The sequence below is a fragment of the Neovison vison genome, chromosome 13, assembly GCF_020171115.1.
Source record: "Neovison vison isolate M4711 chromosome 13, ASM_NN_V1, whole genome shotgun sequence".
NCBI classification, from domain to species: domain Eukaryota; kingdom Metazoa; phylum Chordata; class Mammalia; order Carnivora; family Mustelidae; genus Neogale; species Neogale vison.
Genome location: NC_058103.1, coordinates 99,316,030 through 99,331,018, shown reverse-complemented (window position 1 = coordinate 99,331,018; position 14,989 = coordinate 99,316,030). Strand labels below are relative to the sequence as shown.

The 14,989-nt window shown below is 36.9% G+C and overlaps 1 protein-coding gene across 1 annotated transcript in view; it reads left to right on the top strand.

Annotated features, from left to right (window-relative positions):
* MAP2K5 (mitogen-activated protein kinase kinase 5) overlaps positions 1 to 14,989 on the top strand; it is a 256,439-nt gene that overhangs the window by 96,540 nt on the left and 144,910 nt on the right. The window contains exon 12 of the mRNA XM_044231754.1: positions 10,841 to 10,902. Coding sequence (XP_044087689.1) covers positions 10,841 to 10,902 — 62 coding nt within the window. The remainder of the gene's footprint in view (positions 1 to 10,840; positions 10,903 to 14,989) is intronic.

Sequence of the window (14,989 nt, the reverse complement as noted above, 5' to 3'; positions counted from 1 at the left end):
GATCGCAGGACCCTGAGATCAGAACCTGAGCCAAAGGCAGAGGCTTAACCCACTGAGCCACCCAGGCGCCGCTTTATTGTTGGGTTTTAAGAATTCTTTTTATAGGGCGCCTGGGTGGCTCAGTGGGTTGGGCCGCTGCCTTCGGCTCAGGTCATGATCTCAGGGTCCTGGGATCGAGTCCCGCATCGGGCTCTCTGCTTGGCGGGGAGCCTGCTTCCCTCTCTCTCTCTGCCTGCCTCTCCGTCTACTTGTGATTTCTCTCTGTCAAATAAATAAATAAAATCTTTAAAAAAAAAAAAAAAGAATTCTTTTTATATTCTGAATACTAGGCTCTTATCGATGTATGATTTGCAAATATTTTCTTCCATTCTGTCAGTTGTCTTTTCATTTTCTTGATAGTGTCCTTTGAGGCATGAACGTTTTAAAATTTGATGAAGTTCAGGTCATCTGTTTTTTCCTTTGGTTGCTTTAGATGTCATATGTAAGAAACTATTGAAAATTTACACCTGTTTTCTTCTAAGAGCTTTATAATTTTCGCTCTTCCATTTAAGTTTTTGATCTATTTTGAGTTCCTTTTTGTGTATGGTATAGAGTCTAAACTGTTCTTTTCATTGTGAATATCCAGTTAGTCCTAGCAACATTTGTTAAAATGATTATTCTTTCTCATTGAATTTTCTTGGCACTCTCGTCAAAAATTTATTGACCATGAAATGCATTTCTGGGCTCTTGATTCTCTTCCATTGATCTATTTTCCCATCCTTGTGGCAGTATCAGACTGTACTTGCTTACTTTTACTTTATTATTCTAGATTATTTTAGCTTTGTAGTTAAGTTTTTAAATTAAGGCATGTGAGTACTCCAGCTTTATTCTTTCTCAAGATTATTTTGGCTATTCTGGGTCCCTTGGATTTTCATATGAATTTTATAATCAGCTTGCCAAATTTGCACACACACACCAAAAAACGTCCAGCTAGGATTCTAATACAGATTGCAGTGAATCTAGAGATCAGTCTGGGGAGTACTGCGAACTTACCAATATTGTCTTTCACTCCACAAACACAGAGTATCTTGCCATTTATTTAGATCATCTTTAATTTTTTTCAGTGATGTTTTATAGTTTTTGGTGTTCAAGTTTTATAGTTCTTTTGTTAAATTTATTCCTAAATATTCTTTGATACGATTGTATATTGAACTTTTAATTTCATTTTTAATTGTTCATTGATAGCATATAGAAATCTAAATGATTTTTGTGTATTGATTTTGTATCCTCCTACCTTGCTAAACTTGTATCTTAACCCTAATAGGTTTTCGTAGATTTCTTAAGGTCTTCTAGATAGATCATGGCACTTGCAAATAGATGTAGTTTTAGTTCTTTCTTTCTAATCCGGATGCTTTTTGTCTCTCTTCCTTGCTTAACTATCCTGGCTACCCTTGAGTATGGTGTCAGATAGAAGTGATAAGAGCAGACATCTTTCTTTTGCTTCTGATCCTAGAGGAGAAGCTCTTAGTCTTTCATTAATAAGCGTCGTATTAGTTGTGGGATTTTAGTAGATGTCCTTTATTGGGTTGTCAGTGTCCCCTTCTCCTCCAAGTTTCTTGAGTATTTTTATCATAAAAAGGCATTAGATTTTTTCAAGTGGCTTTTCTGTGTTTATTGAAATGGTCATTCAGGGTGCTTGTATGGCTCATTTGGTTAAGTGCCTGATTTCAGTTCAGGTCATGATCTCAGGGTTTTAGATCGAGCCCCATGTCATGCTCTATGTTCAGTGCAGAGTCTGCTTAAGATTCTCTCCCTCTCTCTTGGATCATGCTCTCGCTCTCTCTCAAATAAATAAATCTTTAAGAAAAAAAAGAAAAAGAAATGGTCATGCTTTTAAATCCATTATTCCACAATTATGGAGTATTGCATTAATTGATTTTTGCATGTTGAACCAGTCTTGTATTGCTGAGATAATTCCATTTGGTCTTAATGTATAATCCTTTTTATATGTTGCTGGATTCAATTTGTTGTATCTTGTTAAGGATTTTTGAATTTATATTCTTAAGAAATATTGGTCTATAGTATTCTTTTCTTATAATGTCATTGTCTGATTTTGGTATAATGATAATTCTATCCTCAAAGAGGGAGTTGGAAAGTTTTCTCCTCTTCTAGTTTTTGGAAAAGTTTGTCAAAGAGTAATGTTTATTTTTCTTTAAACATTTGGTAGAACTCATCAGTGAAGCCATTTGGTTCTGGGGTTTTCTTTGTGAGTAGTTTTCATGGTCAAGTGTCATCTGTTGCTGATTATCAGAAGAAGTCCAAGCAGTTCTGCCCAGTGCATCTTAGTATGAAGTTCCCAAGAAATCACAGTGCAGTCAAGCATTGGATTTAATAGTGCTTTACTCACATAAAAAAAGAGACACAGCACGATCAGGTTTGGTAGTGAGTGTCAGTTCCCTGTGGCCAGCAGTGGGTCCTTCCTGGCAGCCTACATAGGGCCCTTGGCCTACACACATTCCTTGTGCTGCAGCAAAAGGATCCTCCACCCCACCCCACTCCTGTGGCGTCAAAGATGCTGAAAGCTGGGGACATGCCTGAGGGCCATTGACACACATGCTTAAGCAGGACAAAGGAGTATACATTTAGACTGAAACAGGGAAAGGTCTTTCAGAGCAAGGAGGTAAGCCCAGCACAGGCTGTGTAGGCTCTTTATCTGTTGGTAAGCACATGTTCCAGGCCTAAGGCCCATTCTTATGTGGCCAAGTGGGGTTCGAAGAACAGTGCATGTAAGACTGTCTTTCTCAACAGTGGTTTTTTTTTGTTTTTTTTTTTTTTAAGATTTTATTTATTTATTTGACAGAGAAGAGACAGTGAGAGAGGGAACATAAGCAGGGGAGTAAGAGAGGGAGAAGCAGGCTTCCTGCTGAGCAGAGAGCTTGAGACGGGGCTCAATCCAGAACCCTGGGATCATGACTTGAGCCAAAGGCAGACGCTTAAGGAATGAGCCACCCAGGCGCCCCTCTCAACAGTATTTTTCAGTATTTTTAATTGTAGTATAACATAGATAACGTAACATTTACCATATTAATAACCATTTTTAGGGGCACCTGGGTGGCTCAGTGAGTTAAAGCTTCTGCCTTCGGCTCTGGTCATGATCCCAGGGTCCTGGGATTGAGCCCCACATCGGGCTCTCTGCTCGGTAGGGAGCCTGCCTCCCCCTCTCTCTGTGCCTGGCTCTCTGCCTACTTGTGATTTCTGTCTGTCAAATAAATAAATAAAATCTTTAAAAAAAAAAAAAAAACATTTTTAAGTGTGTAGCTCATCAGCATTAACTGCCACCATCTATCTCCAGAACTCTTTGCATCTTGCACACCTGAGATGCTGTACCCATTAAACAATAACTCCTCATTGCTTCCTACCCCTGGCACCCAACATTTGATTTTTGTTTGTATGAGTTCTGTGAATTGGATTACTCTAGGCACCTAATTTAAGTGGAATCATACCGTATTTGTCTTTTGGGCACTGGCATATTTCAGTTTACATAATGACTTTAAGTTCATTCCATGCTGTGGTGTGTCAATTTTTTTTTTTCTTTTTTAAGACTAAATAATATTTCTGAGTAGTTTTTTTATTACCAATCTCTTTACTAATTATAGGTAGTTATAGGTTTATTCAGAATATCTGTTTCTTCTTGAGTCAGTTTTGATAGTTGGTGGCTTTCCAAAATTTGTTCATTTCACCTAAATTATCTAATTTGCTGATATACAGTTGTTTTAGTATTCTTTTACAATCATTTTTATTTCTGTAAAGTTAGTATTAATTTTCCCTTTTTATTCCAGAATTTAGTAATTTGAGTCTTCTGTTTTTTTGGTTTTTTTTTTTTTTCTTGGTCACTGTAGCTAAAATTTGGTCAGTTTCTTTGTCTTTTTCAAAGAACCAACTTTTGGTTTCTTTGATTTTCTTTATTTTTCTATTCTTATGTAATTTATCTCTGCTCTACTATTTATTTCTTCATCTACTAGTTTTGGGTTTAGTTTGCTCTTCTTTTTCTAGCTTTTTAGGGTGCAAAGTTAGGATACTGATTTGAGATCTTTCTTATTTAATGTAGGTATTTGCAGGTATACATTTCCCTCCAAGCACTGCTTGAGCTACATCCTAGAAGTGTTGATATGTTGTGTTTTCATTTTCATTTATTTCAAAGTATCTTCTAATTCCCACAAAGGAAACATTTGCAGTTTCTTTCTTGACCCATTTTCAATTAAGAGTGTATCATTTTCCACATTGAGTGTCCTTCTCTTGTTGATTTCTAATATTCTTTTGAGGTCGGGAACATACTTTATATGATTTTGGTCCTTTTAAATTTATTGAGATTTGTTTTATGCCTTAACATTATATATTTTGGAGAATGTTTCATTTGCACCTGAGAAAAGTGTATTCTGCTATTGTTTGGTGAGATGTTCTTTAGATGTCTGTTAGGTCTAGTTGATTTACAGCTTAAGTGTTTTGTTTTCTTATTTCTCTTCAGTATATTTCTATTCATTTTTGAAAGTGGATATTCTTCTGCATGTGGCTGTCCAAGGTGATTAGCACTGGGTGTTATACACAACTTGTTGAACACTGCATCAAAATCTAATGATGTACTATAATTTGGCTAATTGAACATAATGTTAAAAAAAAAAGTGGGATATTGAAGTCTCCAAGTAATATTTTTTGTTATCTTTTTTCTCACTTCAATTTATGTTTCACATGTTCTTTTGTTAGGTGCATATGTGTTTATAATTGTTCTGTCTTCACAATTGATTGACTCTTTTATCATTATAAAATGTCTTTGTCTGTAGTTTGTCTATATTTGTCTAAAAGTCTATTTTGTCTAATATTAGTATGGTCATCCCAACTCCCTGTTGATTACTATTAGCTTGTTATATCTTTTGCTATTGTTTGGCCTTAAACCTATTTGAGTCATTGTATCTAAAGTGCATTGCTCGTAGACATTGTAGAGTTGGGTCATTTTTTAATCTCTTCTGCCAGTCTGTTGGTACTTAATTCATTTACATTTAATGTAGTTACCAAGAGCATCTGGGTGGCATAGTCGGTTAAGTGTCTGACTCTTGGTTTCAGCTGAGGTCATGATCTTGAGGTCTTGAGATGGAGCCCCACATCAGACTCTTAGTGTGCTTAGTGTGGAGTCTGCTTGGGATTCTTTCTCCCTCTGCCCTTTCCCCCTCCAAGATAATAACTAAATCTTTAATATAATTACCAGAAAGGTAGGTTTCATAGCTGTCATTTTACTACTTGTTTTCTTTAAGTCTTACATCTTTTATGTTCCTGTTTCTCCGTTACTGCTGTATTTTATGTTAAATAGACATTTTTTAATGTATTGTTTAAATTCTCTTGTGGTTTCTTTTACTGTATTTTTTGAGTTATATTTCTGGTTTTCCTAGAGATTATAATTAACATTTTATCTTGTAATAACTTAGTTCAGATTAATACCGACTTTTTTTTAGTACATAAAAACACTGCTCCTCTATAGCTCCATTCTTTCCCTCTCCTTTGTGCTGTTATTGCCATATAAGTTACATCTTTATAGGTTGTATGCTATTAACACAGATTATACTTATTGCTTTATGCAGTTCTCTTTTAAATCAGATAGGAGAAAAAGTCTTAAAAACAAAAAATACACTTATCTTGTCTTTTATGTCTACCTTATAGTGACCTTTACCAGTGTACTGTATTTCTTTGTGTGGATTTGAGTTACTGTCTGGTAACTTTCCTCTGAAATTCGTTCAGTCTGAAGGACTCCCTTTCATTTCTTTAAAGATTTTATTTTTTTATTTTAGAGAGAATGAGAGCAAGCAAGGGGGGAGGAGCAGAGGGAAGGGAAGAGACAGAGCATCTCCAGGAGACTCCAGGCTGAGCCCCTACGTAGGGCTCCATCTCAGGACCCTGGGATCATGACCTGAGCTGAAACCAAGAATCAGACACTTAACTGACTGAGCCACCCAGGCGCCCCAAAGTTGACACATTTTTAATACTTTAAGTCCTTACCTTAAAACATTCACTTGATCGTCTAGATTTACCTGTCTTTTTGAGATGACTCCTTTCTGGACTTCAGCTGCCTAAAGCCCCTCTCTAACCGCTCCTTGGCAGCTTCCCTTTCCTTCATGCTAATCAGTCCCTGAACACTAAAATTTCCCACTTTTTGCAATTTGTTATCCAGTTCCCATCTTTCTGTTATTTACCACATCAGCTCTCCTTCAATTTCATTCCCCTTTCCCAGATTGGACTTCCTCCTTCCAAGATCTTGTAGACTTTCAGCTCTTGTAGACTATGAGCTCTCCCAGTTGCTTGTGCCTCCACCTGTAGCTTAGTCACATATGCACCCACCTGGCCCTCCCTGCACATGAAGGGCTGCCTGAGGTCCGCCCTCCAGGTGGCGCATCCCTTGCTGGTGTTCTCTCCACCTGTCACCCTCTCTCTTTTGGATCTTCCTTCTCAATAATACAGCAAAATATACTCAGAAATCTATGGACCAAAAACTGTGTACCACGTTCTATCATTTCCCTTCCCATTGCCGTTAAACTTCTTGACAACTTTCTCCCAACCCTAGTACTATTTCTTTAGTGTAGATTCTCACTGTTTTAATTCTTATATTAGTCCTTTGTCTCTATTTATTGAGCACTTTCCTTCAGACACTGTTCTAAACCTGGGAATACAATAGTGAATAGGACTTAATTCCTGTCATTGTGGCACTTAAATTCTAGAAGGGGAGGTTAAGAAGAAACACACAGTACACTCTCCGAGAGGGATAGATCTTGCTAGAACATAAAGCAGGGCAGATGATGACTATAGGAGAGGAGGAGCTAGAGAGGATGGTCACAGGTGGCTTTTTTATGGGAGTGATATTTTAGCAGAGACTTTAGTGTCAGTGAGGCATACAGGAAAGATCACAGGGAATATCTTCGAGGAAGACGTAATATCTGGTATAAATGCACAAGGTGGGAGCAAGCTTGGTGTAATCAGGGCCCCACAAGAAGGCCAGAGTGACTAGCAAGTAGCAGTGAGAGGCCCTGGGGCTGGACAGGGGGCCAGAGAAGTAAGCAGAAGCTAGATTGTGTAGGCCATGTAAGGAAGTTGTGTTTAAGTCTGAATTAGGGCGCCATTGGAAGGATTCAAGTAAGGAGGGCCATGATGTGTCTTCTCATTGAGTAAAACAATCTTCTCAGAAATGCTCAAATATAGCATCTCAGAATATATGCCTATGTTCTTGGATTGTCCTCTTGAGAATACATTTTTTTTTCCCCCAGAAAACCCATGTTGTAGAGGAAGAAAGGGAGTATCAAATACTCGTACTTGAAAGAAAGGGCTCTTTATTTTTTTTCAACTAATAGGCTAAAAGAGCTGCTTCTGAAATTTTTGCTTATGGTTCCAGATTTTAATTTTATTAGTGTTGATAATAATCATGGTCATTTTAAGGAAATGGTCATTTTGGAATAATATGACAGTATTGTTGCTTCTCGTTCATTTACCTCCTATTTGTGTTTATCTTACATGCAAGACACTACTTTATATTTTAGCCCAGTATTAGGTTGAGCACAGACCTTACACTGTGAATCCTTTTGGCTTAGTTGCATGAAAATGGTAGCCCTAAGTCATCAAGAGAAGCATATAGTTTGGCAGTTGAGATGGGGTTTTTTTGCTAATATATTAGCACTCTTCCTCCTGGTTCCTATGGTGGATAGTGGCATGCAATGAAATGACTGGCTTGTGTGATCTGAGGCCAGAGAACTCAGGGAAGTGACAGGTCACAGAGAGCAAACCAGTGATGTCCTCTCTGATTCATGAATAAAAGGTTTAAACCAACTATGCAACATAGAAATGAGTTACCAATGTTTCAGCTAAGATTAAATATCTCTATGATGTTATGGGGAAACCTTTTAAATGTTTGCATTTCTGGGAGTTCAAAGGCTGAGACCTTTCCTGAGCTTCGCCATCCCCTTACTCATGGCCGTGACTTTCCTTTCTGGGTCTCAGTTTCCCCCACTTGTCAAAGTCATTGGACTGATCTTTAATGTCCCTCTAGCACTAATGTTGGGTGAATTGCCTTTCGGGGATAGGCCTATGAGATAGAAGTAATAGTAAAACTCCGTGACAGTTCAACTGAAAACTTTCATTTTTAGCCAACGAATTATTTAATCGCACAAAGAGAACGTATTAAGCTTAATAGAATCTCTTGACTCTGAGTGGATCTGCCAGATCCTTTTTTTTTTTTGCCTCTGACAGTTCTCTCTAATGATTATGTCAAGGGCAGGATGAATGTGATGACAGAGCCAGTATATATTTACCCACGTAGGTGGCTAAGGAGAGTGGGATATAACGGATATTTAATGGATATTTACAAAACCAGTGAACTACCTCAAAATGGGATTCTTTTTTGGCGTGTTCTACCAAGAAGGGTAGTAATGTAATCTTTGGCTTTTCCATTTAGCTTGTTGACTATTGATTGTCTGTTTAGCTAATTAAACCCTGATTTACATCTTATGTAAAAAAAAGAAAAGGTCTCAGGACTTCTTACCAGTGTGTGTGAATGGATTTGCACCTCCTACTGTTGAGCCCCTCAGGCTTCCTTCCACTTCTCAAGGGATTGGTTCAGGACACTGCATTTGTCGGACTTCCAAATACCAGCCTGTAAAGCTTGATCTTCTTGAGACTGTTTATTCTTGCAATTGCCAATTTATTTGAAAGATCAATGAGAACATGAAATGTTTTCTTTTCCCTTTTATTTTTTCCCTTTTATTGCATCTATAATAAAAATGCTCTTTTAGTAAATAAAGATGGTTCAGTTCATTGCAGAAGTGGGTTTTTTTTTTCATTATCTTCCGGGTAGCACCCAGAGCCAAACATAAACTTGAGCCATGCCATGGTTTTCCAGCTTCTTGCAAGAATCTAGAAACTACACGTCACAGTTATCTAAAGAAGCAATCATTTTCTGCTTTAAACAGCATAAATACAAAGTCAGTAGCTTTATATGTATGCAATAAATATCATTGGTTTTTATAGAAAAAAATAACTTTTTCCTGATGTTCAGCTTTAGGAAAATTTGACATATAAAAATACTCATATTTATGAAATGCGCTTAGCTTCATTTTTAAAAAAATAACATGCTTCATTTTAGTATCATATGAGGCATACTTACAAATCATCCAGTAGTAACATGGTTTAATATGAATTTTTAGCCTCTGATTGAAATGAAAATTATTTCTCAAATATCCTGGATAATTCCTCTATAGAACTGGAAGACTAGGGGCGCCTTAGAGGCTCAGTGAGTTAAGTGCCTTCTGCTCAGGTCATGATTCTGGGGTCCTGGGATCGAGCCCCGCATCAGGCTCCTTGCTCAGCAGGGAGTCTCCTCCCTCTCCCCCTTCCCCTGCTTGTGCATTCTCTCTCTCTCAAATAAATAAATAAAATCTCCTTTAGGGGCACCTGGGTGGCTCAGTGGGTTAAAGCCTCTGCCTTCAGCTCAGGGTCCTGGGATCAAGCCCCACATCTGGCTCTCTGCTCGGCAGGGGGCCTGCTTCTCTTTTTCTCTCTCTGCCTGCCTCTCTGCCTACTTGTGATCTCTCTGTCAAATAAATAAATAAAATATTTTTTAAAAAAAACTTTAAAAAAATCTCCTTTAAAAAAAGAACTGAAAGACTGCACCTCAACTTGACTCAAAGAAAGATGAATACGTACTGTTAAATAACTCTCATACAATCATATTGTCAGTATGAGTGAAGTAGTGGTTCTCTGCCCATCCTACTGAAATTCTTCTTTTACTTGTGAGAGATTGAAAATGTAACAACCATACCCAAATTTATACTTCCAAGTGAATACTTGTTCCTTTAACATAGTTACCTGGGAAAGAAGTGCAGTTGTTTTCAGCAATGTCAGTATTGTCATGGTTCCTTCTTTTGAAACTGCCTTCAGAGCAGCTATACCTATCCAGTGAGGTTCACATGGACTTGAGTTTATCTGTTGGTTCACTTGACAGATATTTATCCAATGGCTACTGTCTGCTAGTAATGCTCATTTTCAGGTGAATGAAAACATAAAACCAGTAAACAGCACGGCCCTGTCCTCCTTCTGTTTACAGCCTAATGGTTTGGTTTTTGGAACCAATTGATTTGGGAAAGATGAAGGATGTTAGTGAATACCATTTTAGTGAAAAATATTATGAAACAGGGAGATTGGTTTTTTTTTTTTTTACTTCATAAAGTGGTTTTCGGAGTGATATCAAAGAGAATTTTTAAAACATTTTGAACTGAGTATCTTTGGAATAGATTGATTGCTTGTCTTGGTACTTAATTTGAAGGACAACATTCATTTAGAAAGATGTTAGTAATACTCTCTTACTTTATTATTTTTTTATGTGTATTTTGGACCTTATAGTTACCGCCCTTTGTTTAGTTAATTTGCAAATTCTAAGAGAGAGTCTTGGTTTACATTTGAGGAAAACTGTTACACAAGGTAGATAGATACCTAAATGTGGTTGACCTGTTGATCTTTAGTTTTATGTATGTATTTAATTTTGCATTAAGTGGGGAGTTCATAGCCTGCCCTTGACTAGTTTATTTTGGTTTTTAAAAGTATGTGATTATACACTGGAAAATAAAATGGAAATCTCTAGCTACGCTTCATCTGGTAGTATGATATTATGTCATAAATAAAATTGGACTAAAAACCAGTTTGACCTTAGACGTCCAATGCACAATGTAGGAAGAGAAGAAAAAAAAATATTCTCATAGTGAATACGCAGAGGAAGAACTCAATGCAGCATTCTGATAGTTTTATTTATAATAATGCAACATATCTGTCTCTACAGGGGGCTCCTTGGATGTATATAGAAAAATTCCAGAGCATGTCCTTGGAAGAATTGCAATAGCAGTGAGTATATATGTCTTCAACCTTATGAAATTGGGGTGATTGAATCTTTCTAGTCTAATCTGTTCCCCTTATATCCTCAGGATGTTTTCTTTTTCTTCAGTCCTTGTTGACTGCCAGGGCCTTTTCCGCTCTCTTCTTTTGTCGTTTTTGCATTTTTTTCTTTTCATAGACCAACCCACAGTAACAATACAGTCACATGACATACTTCAGGCTTATGGGGACTGTGACCTCTTCTGCTTTCATATGTTTACATGGCCTTAGTATGCTTGCTAACCTGTAACATTTCCAGTTTCTTCAGCAAGAAAGTTGTTTGGTATCTCAGGAAAAAAATTGAGGGTTGCTGGGGGATGGAAGGTAGGGAGAGGGTGGTTGGGTTATGGACATTGGGGAGGGTATGTGCTGTGGTCAGTGCTATGAAATGTGTAAGCCTGATGATTCACAGACTTGTACCCCTGGGGCAAATAATACAGTATATGTTAATTTTTTTTTTAAAAAAAAAGCTGTTTGGGGGGACATTTTGTAATATTAAGCATGTGATTAGAAAATACTTTTCAAGTCCAAATTATTAAAATAAAACTATTTATAAGAAAACACTCTTCTTGGGACGCCTGGGTGGCGCAGTTGGTTGGACGACTGCCTCCGGCTCAGGGCGTGATCCTGGAGTCCCGGGATCGAGTCCCACATCAGGCTCCCAGCTCCATGGGGAGTCTGCTTCGCTCTCTGACCTTCTCCTTGCTCATTCTCTCTCTCACTGTCTCTCTCTCTCAAATAAATAAAATAAAATCTTTAAAAAAAAAAAAAAAAAAAGAAAACACTATTCTTAAAGACTTTTGCAGACTTTTTCTTTTCTTGGTTTTTAATTTTTTTGCCAGCGATGTCTAGGAACTTGTTCCCTCTGTGATTAAAAGCAGTTTTCCTGTTTTCTATATTCATACATTAATTGATGAATATTTTAACTAGTCTGACATTACTATATAAACTCTAGACTTGAAATTTGGAATAATACAGGCTGAACAGCGTCTAAGAGAAGTCATGGGGTGGTTAATAGTAAACAGTTGCTAAACTAAAGGCACTCTGATAACTTAAGCCATTTTATGCAGAACAAAGTAGTTATACCATGTACCATTTAATTAAATGGCTGATGTTTGCATCCATTATACATCAGACTGACAACTCAAATCCTTTAATCCAACATGGACCCTTATTTGGTCTCAGTTCATTGTAATTCACAGCTTTCCTTTTTTCTTTCTAATTATTAGTGTGAACTGCCCAGGGTGATGAGAACTTTCTTTTCTGATGCTTTTGCTAAGTAGCTTCTAATCCACATGTTTAGGTAGATTAGTTTAGTATGAAATTTGAGTACTTAAATCACTATTTTAGATGAAAATAAAAATGTTTCATTTCCTCTTTTAATCTCAGAGGGGAATGAATGCTTTGTGGCTTTTGGCAGTTCCTGGCTCTAAAGTTTAATAACACGTATAATAAAGGGCAAAAAAAGGCAAGGATACCAATTGAAAAAGAAAAAAGTATATGAGTTCTATATACTCAATTATGTGTTGAACTTGGCTAAAATAGGAATCAGACTTCTTCAGTCAGAGAAGCATGTTCTTCCTGGACTTCATAAATCTTACCTCCCTCTTGTGTGGGGCATCCACACAAGGCCATTGGTCTTTTCAATTCTACTGGAGTGAGAAGCCTGCGAAGTGAATAGAGTCAGCAAAAATAATAATAATCGGGCTTCAAATACCAGCATTACCTATTGGGTAATTGAAAGTACAACAAAAATTATTTTAAATAATTTTTAAAGGCACTTAAAATGAGTGCTAGCCCAAAGCATTGTTTACATTTTCCCTTGCATTCTTTAAAAAAATTAGTGGGTTTCCCCCCCCCCCCCAAAATGTGTCCAATTTCTTTAGCTTTTATGGCTCATCAGGTCATAGGAATGAAAACTGCTTGTGGCCAGAGTAAAAGAAATGCTTTTGATAATTTAGCTCTTCCTCTGTCACTTCTTATAAACTCTGCTGGGGCCTAAGCTTGCATAATGCCTCCAAAGCATATTTTTTTAATGTATTTTGATTAGGATACAAACTTGAATAATCATTTGTTGCGGTTGACAGTCAGGAGTGGAAGGATTCCCCCAATCAAAATAAGACTAGTAAACTGATGTTTGTAGGTCTTCTCTCCTCTACCTTTCTGAAGACAGATCAGCATTGTTCTTTGAATTCCGTCCATGAGGCCCAAGAGTGCACATGGCTGCTCTTTGCTGTGTCAGAAGCAACATAATCAGAGGAGAGAAATAGTATTGAATACCTCCCTGTGCCAATGTTGATGAAGTGTTTTATGTATAAATATTATGTCATTTAATCTTTATTGCAAACTCTAAATTATAGGTTACTGATCATGTTTTATACATGTGCAAGATGAGCTTTAGAAAAATTAAAGTTATCTGTAACTAACTAATCAGTAAAGATTTGAACCCAGCGCTGTTTTACCCCAGGCCCATGCTCTTTCACTCTCCTTTCCTAAGAGAAAGAGGAAAAAGGAGAGGAAGGCCTGAAAGGGAGAACAAAGTTAAAGAGGAAAAAAAAAAAAAAAGAAAGAGAGAGAAAGAGGGGGAAAAAAAGAGAGAAACATACGAGAAAGGAGTGGAGTGACACATGGAATTGCTTCAGATTCCTTTCATGTCTTAGAACCACATCTAGGCATTTCTTCCTCTCCTCAGTTAGCTATATTTCTCAGGTTCTAATAACCTGGCATGCTGTGGATGTCCAAAGCTCCACGGTCTGTTACAGGATGGCCCCTGTCAGCTTATATGATGTGTTGTTTGAATCTTCTCTTATAGGATATATGGCAAGAGAATGTTTTTCCAGGAAAAAAGCCATTCACATAAACTGGCTGATTTTAGCCTTCCAGCTTGCTCGGTGATTTTTACCCACTTTCCATTTGAATGTGGTTCCCTAGAAAGAGGAATGCCTTTCTGCCATTCCTGGCCCATCCTCGCACGTTTTATTTTTCCTCTCATTTCTGAAGTAGTGACATTGTGTGCTGTATTTTGAGTGGTAATGTTGATTGAAGTTGTCCCTGAAAGGCTGTGCACTTGACATGTCAAGGAGTGAGTGATTGACAGCAGATATAAGTACTTTTAGTGTCAAGGCTTTGTCAAGTCATCGTTGTGAAACCTGGCATACTGAATACCAATAATACCCTCTAGAGTTTCAATGGACAGATTTCTAACTCCCTCTACATTGCTTTTTATACGCTTCTCAAGGAAAATGTAGTCTGTTTTGACAAAGTTGGAAAAAAATCACACATTCTTTTTGAAGCTCTAATAAGATTTATAATTTTATTAAGTATCACAAAATCAACATTTGTTTTACTTTTTTTTTTTTTTTCCTGATGAGCTGAATGTATGGATTGCCTTCCCCTTGTGTGTTTACTGGTTATTCATTTTTTGTGGGACCAGTTTTTAGTGGCAAACCATCTTTAATGGGAAGGTTTTATAATATGCAACTAAGCTTATAAATTGGGAAGTTTAGCCCTAATTCCAGAACTCAGAGGTGATTACTTCCATACTAAATAAGATGACCTCATCTTACTACCCAAAGAGAAAATTGTTTTCATTATTGCTGTTATTTTTATAAGCATTTATGGAAATATTTTTGCCTATTTCCTTCCCCTGTCCATTATCATTATTACTATTTTGATACTTTCTTTTTTCCTTTTTTTTTTTAACTATCTTACTGTCCAGAACATATGTGTTTTATTGTAATGACACTTATTCCAAATCCTGGAAGAAATAATTTGCTATAAAAATGTATTCTGTTCTCTTAAAACAGACTAACTTATTGTGGAAATGATTATACGTTGCTATCAAATCTTTCAGGAGTATATCCCCCTCTAAGAACTAAAATATGTCGATCTCAGCATTAATTGATATAGATTTTTCCTTCTTCTGGATCTTTAGTATTTGGAAATTGATTTTCTCCTTTTGCATTTCTCTTTTTAGTATTGCTTAGTCTTTCTTGATCAACTAAAATCCTTCCAGATTTAGCCCTAACCTTCTTCTCATCATTTTCAAAGTAAATAT